Below are 10,890 nucleotides of genomic sequence, written 5' to 3' on the forward strand. Positions count from 1 at the left end.
CAATTTAAGTTCACTTTTTTTGTAATGTTGTATTTTTTAAACCCATGGTTTAATAGAATAACATTATTTTATTTTAATTGCAAGTGTTATTAAATTTGTCTTAGATATTATAAAAATATATGTTTTTTTTAATTACCTATGCCCAGATCAACACCAAGTACCTACAGTTTAAATGGAACTTACGTTATATCAAAGATCTTAGGTTATATGACCTTTGTGTATGGTGGCGCCCTTTGAAAAAAAAATGGAGTCATGTAGTTTGATAGATTGTTTTATACATGTGTGTAATTATTAGTTAAACAAAGGCATACTTCCCTAAGATTATATTTACAGTAAGTGTAGAATTAAGGTTTTGAAAATATTGATTTTCAACGATTAGTTTTTTTGAAATCATTGAAATACTCTTGGAAATGAGTTTTTTGGTTCGAACGGTAGAGGTACACGGCAGCTAGTAGGGAGATCCGCTAGTAGTAGGCCTAGGCCTACTACTGTACCCTACACTCAGTACCGGATTCCCCTGCAATTACATGAGTGCGCGCGGTGCCATTCGTGTTGTGTTATTTTGTGAATGTATGATCATGCGATCCGAGTGTAGGCTAGGCCTAGTGTCCTTCACTGACCTCAGATGTAATTTATTCGAGATTAGTATAGTATTAGATAAAGTTAGGCTAGATTAATTAATTCATAACATTTCTGTGTGAACTGGTTGTTATTCATATTTTGAAGCATAGGCACATGATTTTTATTTTTAGAACTTTAGATAATAGAAATGGAGGGCGGAGTAGGTCAACCCGGTTTCTTCCATAAGCCCCGGCTACCCCAGTACAACATTAAACCGTCATTCTATAAGAACCATCATCAGTACAACCGCCAGAACCAGTACCAAGACCAGGTGACTAATGCTACCAACTTCGATGGAAAGCGTATGAGGAAGACAATGACCAGACGAACCGTGGATTACAACGCTTCAGTGGTCAAGCTTGTGGAGGTCAGTAACAGTTTTTTAAGCAATGGTCAGCTACAATTGATGATTCAATTAAGTTGTCTATTCAACAGTCTTTCTTGTTAGATTTTATAAGAATAACTTAAATTTACTGTAATAATATAATGCACTTATCAATTGTATGACCCACTATACGACCCCCGGGAGAGGTGCGTCATGGGTGCGTCATTTACAAATAATTAGTGACACAGGGGTGCGTCAAAAAACCTAGATGGTACGTCACATCAATGAACAAGGTGTGTCAATGTCCGTCACTTTACCACCCACCATATCATAAACAACATGGTCACAGTGCGTCAAAATGGGTGTGTCATGGTCACCTAAAGGTAAGTCACCTTTTTGACGCACGGGTGCGTCATGGTATTCAAAAGTATGACGCACATCGGACAAATGACGCACCTCTCCCGGGGGTCGTATAGTGGGTCATACAATTGACAAGTGCATAATAATATTTATTGGTTACTCTCCTTTAAAACGGAGGAACACTCTTGTAACAAGAGGTTTGACCCATACAAAATGTTTACAAAATAAAGTAGTTAGTAGTTTAGTAACTTTCATAATGTAATTTTTAATTTTTTAAGTTTAAATTGATTGATCTCATTCCATTTTTCTATTTACAGAATCGTGTTTGGCAAAGAGATCAGCGTGATGTACGGCCGTTACAACCAGATGGTCTTTATACTCATGAAGTAAAGTAGACCTTATTCATGTTATGTTAGCCTATGCCTGTGATATTATCATGTGCCTGTGAGATTAGCAAATGTCTGCGAGATTATCATGTGCCTGTGAGATTAGCAAATGTCTGTGAGATTAGCCAATGCCTGTGAGATTACAGTAGCCAATGCCTGTGAGATTACAGTAGCCAATGCTGAGAGATTATTAGCCAATGTCTGTGAGATAACAGTAGCCAATGCTTGTGAGATATGAGATAACAGTAGCCAATGTCTGTGAGATTACAGTAGCCAATGCCTGTGAGATTACAGTAGCCAATGCCTATGAGATTGGCCTATTTCTGTGAGATTGGCCTATTTCTGTGAGATTGCTATGTTGCCCAGATGATTGCTCCTTTTGAAAACTATCATATGCTCATGAGATTGACATAATGTTATGATGTTGGCTATCCTGAGACTGGCCTCTGCCTGTGAGACATGCCTCAGAAATTAACATAATTTAAAATCTTTTAATTATTATTTTAGCTGGTGTCACCATGTGAATTGATAAAAAATCCAGTCAACGCTGTAGCGACCAAGTTTGTTCGTACTGCAACAAACAAAATCCGATGTCCAATTTTCTGTGTTGTGGTAAGTAAATGTACTCCTAAAGCTCTGTCTATACTATCAAACTTTATGTGACAAAAAATGTGATGTGCCAATATAAGGACATGATGATGTCATATCACTACCATACTTGAGCATATCACTAGCATATTTAGGCACATCACACATTGTTTGATAGTGTGGACAGAGCTTTAATTTAAAAAAAATCCTATTATGTATATTGTATAATGATAATTTAGTTTCAAAGTTTATTTCTAAAAGTTTCAGAAAGAACAAGAAAATATTTAACTTTTCATTCATTCATTCATTCATTCATCTTTTTATTTCGGAATACCATGGTGACATAATATATCCATTGCAAAAGAGAGACAAAAAAAAAATCTTAATCTAAGAGCTCATAGAACAGAAACAAAAATATATATATAAAGTGAATGCAACAAGGCATTCCATTGTATGTGCATTCTTGACACATTAAGAACGTGGCGATTCAACTACAGTACTGTAGGTTAGAGTTTAGACTATTCCATAAAACCTAAAGAAATTTTAATTGAGAAAATGTAGTAATGTTTTCTACTCGTTTTTTTTGCAGTGGACACCTGAGGGTCGTCGACTTGTCACTGGTGCCTCTAGCGGAGAGTTCACTCTTTGGAATGGTATGACGTTCAACTTTGAGACAATATTACAGGTACATATTAATTTTTTTATAAAAGGCAAACAAAACCCCAAAAAAAATCAGTTTCAAAAATTCAATGATCACTTTTTATTATTAATGCTCATGATTTTCCTTAATTTTAGTTTTTATTTTATTAATCTAAACACACCATCATCATAAATTGGTTATTTTGTGTACCTAGGCACAGACTACCCTGTACGGTGGGCAAAACATCACTTTACATTTCCTTTTTGTGTACCTAGGCACACGACTACCCTGTGCGGTCAATGGTGTGGAGTCACAACAATTTATGGTTAATGAGCGGAGATCACATGGGCTATGTGAAATACTGGCAGTCAAACATGAACAATGTGCGCATGTTTCAAGCGCATGTCGACCAAGCAATCAGAGAAATTACGTAAGTTTCAATTTAAAATTCTTGAGAATAAATGGATACTTGAGTGTGAAAGGGTGACGGTCTAAAGAAGGGAAGAATGTCTATAGTGGTTTGAGGAAGAAGGTGTTGAGTGATAATCAAGTAATAACTTCAAGCCAATAGAATTATATAATTAATAATATTTCAATTCAATTCAAATTTTGTTTCCTTTCTTATAAAATTATAACAATAATGGTAAATGACATTAACATAAGAGGGAGATAGAAAAAAGTAAACATTTATATGAAATTTTTTATTTATGTTTTATTAAGGTTTTCACCAACAGATGCCAAGTTTGCTACTTGCTCAGATGATGGATCTGTTAGGGTTTTTGATTTTTTTCGATGTCATGAAGAAAGGATTTTGAGAGGTAGGCTAGTTTGTCTATGTGTACTCTTCGCATTTGGGTTCCTCCACACGTAATAATAATAATAATAATATACTGGATTTATATAGCACCTAATGTTGTGAAACCTAAGCACTGAACTTTATTACCCCCAGTCATTTTTTTGATCAAACATGTATGGAAACATACTCCTATAATGCAGCTAGTAATCAGCGCAAAGTTGTGTCTTGATCTAACTGGGTTCCCATTTATACACCTGGGTGGAGAGAGGCAAACGTAAGTAAAGTATCTTGCCTAAGGATACAAGCAATGCGGCAGAGTTGGATTCGAACTGCGATCTCACGATCAGTAATCCACCGTCCAACACACTGCGCCACACGCCTGTAATAAGGCAACAATAAATTATGGAATTATTTATATCATTTGATTGAAACTGATTCATGGCTAGAAAGCTATGTAAAAGGATTAAAGATATATTGTCCCCATGAGAAAATAATAACAAAAATTGTTGTTGACTGTGCCATTTTAATGTCTGATAATAATTATCCACTTTGACCAAAAATTGCATTACCAAAAAATTATTTACCTGAAAAAAAACTGTAATTTAAAGCAAATTGTTTGTCGGACAAAAGGTTTTTGGTTAAATTTAACTGTTATTTTGTTTTTTATAAGTGGAATCATTGTTTTCTTTTTTATTGAAGTTCATTAAAACTGCAAAATGTCCTATTAAAAGTCTGGTTTTATAGATCTTTATTTTTCATTATTTTGGAGGACAATACATCTTTAAAAAGAAAAATTTCGTATAACACATAAACTCTGTCTTAATTAGGGCATGGCGCTGATGTGAAATGCCTCGACTGGCATCCACAGAAGAGCATCATTGTGTCTGGAAGCAAAGACAGTCAGCAGCCTGTGAAGCTATGGGACGCCAAGAGCGGGCTTAGCTTAGCTACCATTCATGCTCACAAGAGCACCGTCATGTCAGCCAGGTGGAACAAGAATGGCAACTGGTTGTTGACGGCTTCTAGGGATCATCTGGTGAAAGTGTTTGACCTTCGTGCTATGAAAGAGTTGAGCATCTGTAGAGGTCACAAGAAGGAAGCCACTTGTAAGTTTTACCCAATGAACTATATAGATTGGCTAGAGGGTGGACTCCTGACAGGGAAATTATTCTAAAAGGATGTGAACTATTGGAAAGTCCACCCTCTAGCCAATCTATCTTGCCTATCTGAAGCTCATTAGTTTTGCCTTAGTTTATGTTGCTATTCTGTATAAAAATAATTTGACTGGAACTGAACTGGAAGGGACAGACAGGAACAGGAACACAGAATAGTTGTGTCGTTTTAAGTCATTCACGATTGAAAACGTCATGTCATAAATATGAACTTTTCAGAACCAGATTTATAAAACATGCTTAGCAAAAAAAATCAACAACTGTATATATATCAATAATTTTGCTTAAAGCTATGTTTACACTATCAAACTAGTATGACAAAAAAGTGTGATGCCCAAATATGGTAATGATATTCTTAAATATGGTAGTGATATGACATCATCATGTCAATATGGGCACATCACGTTTTTTTATCAAATAAAGTTTGATAGTGTAAACAGAACGTAAGTCAGTTTAAAAAAAAAAATAGCATCATTCGTAAATATTTATAGTTAACTCGGAAATTATTAAAAACATTCTTTTATTGCAGGTGTAGCTTGGCATCCGCACTTTGAAGATATCTTTGCAAGTGGTGGATCCGATGGGTCTTTACTGTACTGGCAAGTTGGGTCAGTATGAACAATGACATCATTATTATATATGAATGAATAAACTTAAACTTAGCTCGCTGCTGGAGTTTGTAAACTGATTGCTTCCTACAACTTTCCCCTGAATATTCGCAAGACCTTTCTTATAATGAAATTATTATTATTATATATGAATGAATAATTGGCTTTAAACTTGTAATGCCACATTGATACAGCTTTCCCTAAAATTGGACACTTATAGAAAACCAGAATCTTCCCAAACACTTGTATAGCCTAAAGCTCTGTCTACATTATCAAACTTTATGTTACAAAAACATGATGAAGTCATATCACTACCATATTTGAGCACATCACACTTTTTTTGTCAAACTAATTTGATAGTGTAGACAGAGCTGAAATTATCTAAAATGAGTTTTCTGGTTTTCTGAGACTTCTAAATGTACTATCAATATTATTTTTAAAGAAATTCATAAATGTTTTTTAAACTATTTTATAAAGGCATGAGAAAGAGATTGGTGGTATTGAACAGGCTCATGATAGCATTGTCTGGAGTCTAGCTTGGCATCCTCTTGGTCATATACTCTGTTCTGGTTCCAACGATCATTCCACGTAAGTTCATTCCATATTCTGAATATGAATTATGTTTATTTTGTAGTCACTACTTCAATTCAATTCAAAATTCTTCAATCATCCCACATGGGGCAATTCAAATAAAAAGGTCTGGATTAAAATGATCTTACAAAATATACAATATATCACAATACACAAAACAGTACAATATAGCAAGAGTCAAAGTTCAAGAATTTAAAAGTCGGATGGCCACTGGCAAGAACGAATTCCTTTTCCGGTTTGTTCTACATGCCGGGCATCAAAAGCGACGCCAATGAGGCATGAGCTCAATATCACTGAACAAGGCATGGTTAATATTTTTTAGAATAGCTCTACTTTTTTCTAGAGTTTGCATGTCACAAAAAGAAGATAAGCTACGAAGTTGACAACCTATTAATTTAGAACTTAAGTTAACAATTCTTTGTAGTGAGTTTCTCTCTTTGACCCTAAGATTAAAAAACAGCATATAAAGGAAAAAGTTAAAACGGTCTCAATAAAGGAATTATAAAAAACCATAAGAATTACTTTATCGACAATAAAATGGTTCAGCTTCCTTAATGTTCTGTTGCAAAATGATAAAATTTAAACTTTATTCTTTGCAGTAAATTCTGGACACGTAATCGACCGGGTGATAAAATGCGTGATAAGTATAACTTGAACACGTTACCTCAAGGAATGTTTGATGATAGTGAGTATGATGATGAGACAACATCGTTGCCAATTATTCCAGGCATGGGTTTAGAACAAGTGAAGGACAACCAGGAGGAAGGTAAGAGAAAGATTGTTTGTTTGTTGACCATATTTAATGAGGGTGATTCATCCAGCAATTGCTGATCATTACAAGTCTTTGGGAGTGGAGTTGTAATTTAGTCCTTAGAAAAAAATCCTGACATGTGATGGGATTTGAACCCTTGGAGTGGTAGCCAAACATCTTAACCACCAAGCCACAACTCCACTCATGTATGATGTATTCTCTACTACTATGAACTACTATGAATCCTTCTTCAATTCAATCTGTACTTATACTGTTAAAAGAACCACCGAAAACACAGTAAATATATGACATATACTATAACAACTGATCACCTGACTGCCAGCAGAGAGTGTACACTTCTTGCATACACTTATCGGTCAACGTCTTGAGAAATTGATAATAATACGAATAAATAAAATATAACTAGAGAGTTAACATGCTTGCTGTAATGATGCTGTGGCTGTGTAACAACCTTTTACATAAGTGATTTAAAAAAAGAAAGATTTGTTAAGGGGGAGGCCACTTAATTAGCCACAAGCCTTATGTGGCTATCTGGCCTCTCCATGAGACTTGTCTCCAAACTGTTATAAATAACTGGCTCATGTGCACTTTAAAGAACCTAGTACATCTTTCGAGACGAGTAGGGGGTTACCCCGGTGTGTACTAGTATAACACAGCCACTGTCACTTATCAAGAGGCCCTCTTGATTGTCAGCATACGCTGTTTTGTGTCACCCTCTATAAATAAGGTTTAATAAAAAAAAAAGTATGAATGAAATATGTACAAGATTCTTTTACATTTACTCTGATAGACAATGCTGCTGCTGCCATTCCAGGACTAGACTCCTCCGCTGAGGAGCTAGCCCAACTGAAACCAACCCCTCAACGCAAAGTGCCATATGCAAAGCCCATCCCTATGGACTTTCAGAAGAAATGGGAAGCACAGAAAGCACCGGGAATTGCGCCAAAAGAAGTCCAAGAGAAGGAAGCTCAGTCTGGTAAGTAATAACAGAGACCACGCTTACTCTTAGAAACATATATGCCATGTGCTTTCAGAATTTCCTAAATATATTTTGTGTTTGTTAAAAAGTGGGTTTACAGATTTTGCATTAAAAATTTTACATTCTAAAAATATAGCAGAACCTTCATTTTATTTCATAATACTTATCCAAGTAAAAAAAATAAAAAAATGTTTTAAGTACTTAAGTTTAAGTGCTTTGTTGTGTTCTTGTCTATATTGTTTTATGTATTCTATTCTGTGAGAGGCGGGCTCCCCACTGTTGAATGTGAATTGAATGTGAATTGAAATAAAATAATAATGTCAAAATATTGTTTTACTATTTTCAGGTAAGCAAAGTGGTCAAAATGCTCCTATGCTAAGCCCTTTATCAAAAACCAAATCCATTCACAAGTCACAAGGAGGCCCACCTAAGACCGGTCTTCTTGGGACACACCCAGGCTCTGTACCATCAAATGAAGGATCTAAAGAAGGCCATATACCACCTCTATTTGATGCTCTGCCTGCACATGATGCTGGACCAACTGGTGGTGATGTGGACATGAGACATCGTTTTTCTGATGTGGATATGAGGCATGTAGGAGGTCCTTCGGTTGAAGCCAGACTTGATGGTCGAGATGCAATGCATCGTGATGGACTTCGGGAAGAATCGTTCAGAGAAGGCCCACCAAGAGAAGGGCAGTTTAGAGATAGACCACCTAGAGATTTGCTTCATCGTGATGGTTCATCAATGGAAGGCCCTCTACATGATTTTCCATCAAGAGATCGTGGTGGGCCACCTTGGGACGGCCCACCCAGGGATGACCCTCATCGCCCATCGCATGAACGTGATATAAGACCTTTGTTCCCTGGCGGATTAGACAAACAATTTCATGATGAAGATTTGCGCTTTTCAGGTCCGAGGGATTTTGACGGGAGAGACTTTAAACCTCCAGCACAGGATGAAGATCTGAGGGGGGCAAGACCACCACCGTTCAGGGACCTTGATCAGTCTAACGATCGTAGACATGATGGCCCTCGAGATATGGACTTGCGGCACGATAGTTTTGATGATGATGATCGCAGGAATTTTATGCATAACCGGATGATCCCTGACGATGAAGATTTGCGACAAAGACGACCTAGAGATGACGATCGTCTGGGAGGGCCAAGGTCAGGGGTCGACGAACAAGAACTGATGCACGATCAGAGGTTTATGGATAGGAGATTCCCTCAGGATCAAGACGGACCACGAGGGACGAAGCGAGGGTTTGATGCAGATAGGGTTAGAGGTCCAGGGATGGGTAGGGGTTTTTCTAGGGGTGGTGGATATCGCGGTGGTAATCGAGGAGGAAGAGGAGGCTCTAGAGGTGGGGGCCAGTGGCGAAATGATAGAGGTAGGGGAAATTTTAGGGGCAGTTTTAGAGGACGGGGAAGGGGAAGGTGAAAATAACTGTTGGGTTTTCAAATGATAAAAGAAGCGTGAAGAATTCAAACCAAATCCGATTTAGGTTATGGAAGACAAAGAACTGAATTGAGAATCTGAAATCTTATCTGTAATGATGGATGGTGTTAAGCAGTGCATGGCACAAACGTCAATATGGGATCTGGTGTGATCAACTGATCACATACAGGATGGCAGGTGTACAAGTGGGCATGTTGAAATAACATAACCCGCAAAATATATTTCAAATCAAGTGGTCCCATCTAAGTGTGTCAACAAAAATAATGACTTCACAGTAATCCTGGAAATTTACCCAATAATTTTAACTATAGAAATGAATATTATTATTTTTATACCAATCAAAAAAAAAAAAATTGAAACTTGCATATGGATCAGAAGTTAATTTCCAAGTTAAAAGGTGGACATATATAGCATGCTACTAGTTGGGGGTGTACAAGCATTGAACAATAGTGATTGGTGCATATTATTCTTATTGACAACTGAATTTTAAATTCTGCTTTTACTCTATATTTTATGAAATCTATTTCATGAAATATAAAGTGACTGCTTTTAGTGACATTTGGTACATTAGCTAAAGAGGGGGCAAGCAAACTTAAATCATGTTCGTACTGATATCTCAATGCACAGAGCGTGCGCGATATAACTCACCCACCCCCCCCCCCCCATAAAAAGGGTACGGTAGGGTATTCTGGCACCACCCTAATCATTAAAGGACAACTTGACCAAGGACCATATTTTTACAACGTATTAGGGATGTACATATGATTTCAGAACAATCACGAGATTAAAGATATCGCCGTACAGCCGATGCTGTAAATTGCTGTGACGTCACAGGTGCATCGCAAAATTTACGTAATGAGTTTTCTGGTAATGTCTGGCAAATCGCAAACATTTCTAGTAAACACATAACACTTTGTAAATAAATCGTAAAAATTATAAATGATTTTTTTTATTGTTTCTTTTGCTTATCTGGACTCATTAAGTAGATTTTGTAATGCCATCATGTAATGACGTCACAGCAATTTACGGAGACGGCTTTACGCGAGCACGTGCGGTGATATCCTTAATCTCGCGGCGGTTCTGAAATCATATGTACATCCTTAATACGTTGTAAAAATATGGTCCTCGGCCTAGTTGTCCTTTATAGTCTACCAGGCAAGAATAGTCAATTTCTGCATTCACTCCTGGATATTTGATGATGTCACCAACTGGAATTTCATGACTCTTTATGTACACATATTGTGACAGTTTTGTATTTAAATTTGGCAATTTGCCAAGTGTATAAATCTATTTGTTTTCAATTATATTTTTAAAATATAAAAGAAAATAGAAATGTACATTAAATTTTTCAAGAGTATATTGAATTTGTATAAAAATGTTCTTTGTTGTTTACACCCTTGATCTAATCTGACGAGACCTTTGACCTTTGGGTGCCGAGAGTGACATTTTGGGGGAGACCTTTGACCTTTGGGTGCCTACGTGAGGGGAGATCTTTGGGTGCCAACGCGAGGGGAGACATTTGGGTGCCGAGAGTGACATTTTGGGGGGGGACTTTTGACCGCCGAGAGTGACATTTCACAGTGCTTCGGTG

General features: G+C 36.8%; 1 protein-coding gene across 1 annotated transcript; it reads left to right on the plus strand.

Moving 5' to 3' along the window:
* Positions 1-225: 225 nt before the first annotated feature.
* On the plus strand, positions 226-10,658 carry LOC144834802 (pre-mRNA 3' end processing protein WDR33-like). Its single transcript, XM_078689752.1, has 13 exons — positions 226-332; positions 753-988; positions 1,624-1,692; positions 2,200-2,304; positions 2,870-2,965; positions 3,196-3,350; positions 3,641-3,738; positions 4,544-4,822; positions 5,418-5,496; positions 5,974-6,084; positions 6,687-6,853; positions 7,650-7,835; positions 8,185-10,658. The coding sequence occupies exons 2-13, from the start codon at positions 770-772 to the stop codon at positions 9,279-9,281; spliced, it is 2,661 nt and encodes an 886-aa protein (XP_078545878.1). The 5' UTR covers positions 226-332; positions 753-769; the 3' UTR covers positions 9,282-10,658.
* Positions 10,659-10,890: the final 232 nt, after the last annotated feature.

This window comes from Antedon bifida, chromosome 2, assembly GCF_963402885.1.
Source record: "Antedon bifida chromosome 2, ecAntBifi1.1, whole genome shotgun sequence".
Classification (NCBI taxonomy): Eukaryota; Metazoa; Echinodermata; class Crinoidea; order Comatulida; family Antedonidae; genus Antedon; species Antedon bifida.

Coding starts and splice junctions, on each gene's coding strand:
- LOC144834802 (XM_078689752.1), top strand. CDS start 770: ATGGAGGGCGGAGTAGGTCAACCCGGTTTCTTCCATAAGCCCCGGCTA. Junction 2,966..3,195: donor ACTTTGAGACAATATTACAG/GTACATATTAAT, acceptor TTGTGTACCTAG/GCACACGACTACCCTGTGCG. Junction 6,854..7,649: donor GAAGGACAACCAGGAGGAAG/GTAAGAGAAAGA, acceptor TTACTCTGATAG/ACAATGCTGCTGCTGCCATT.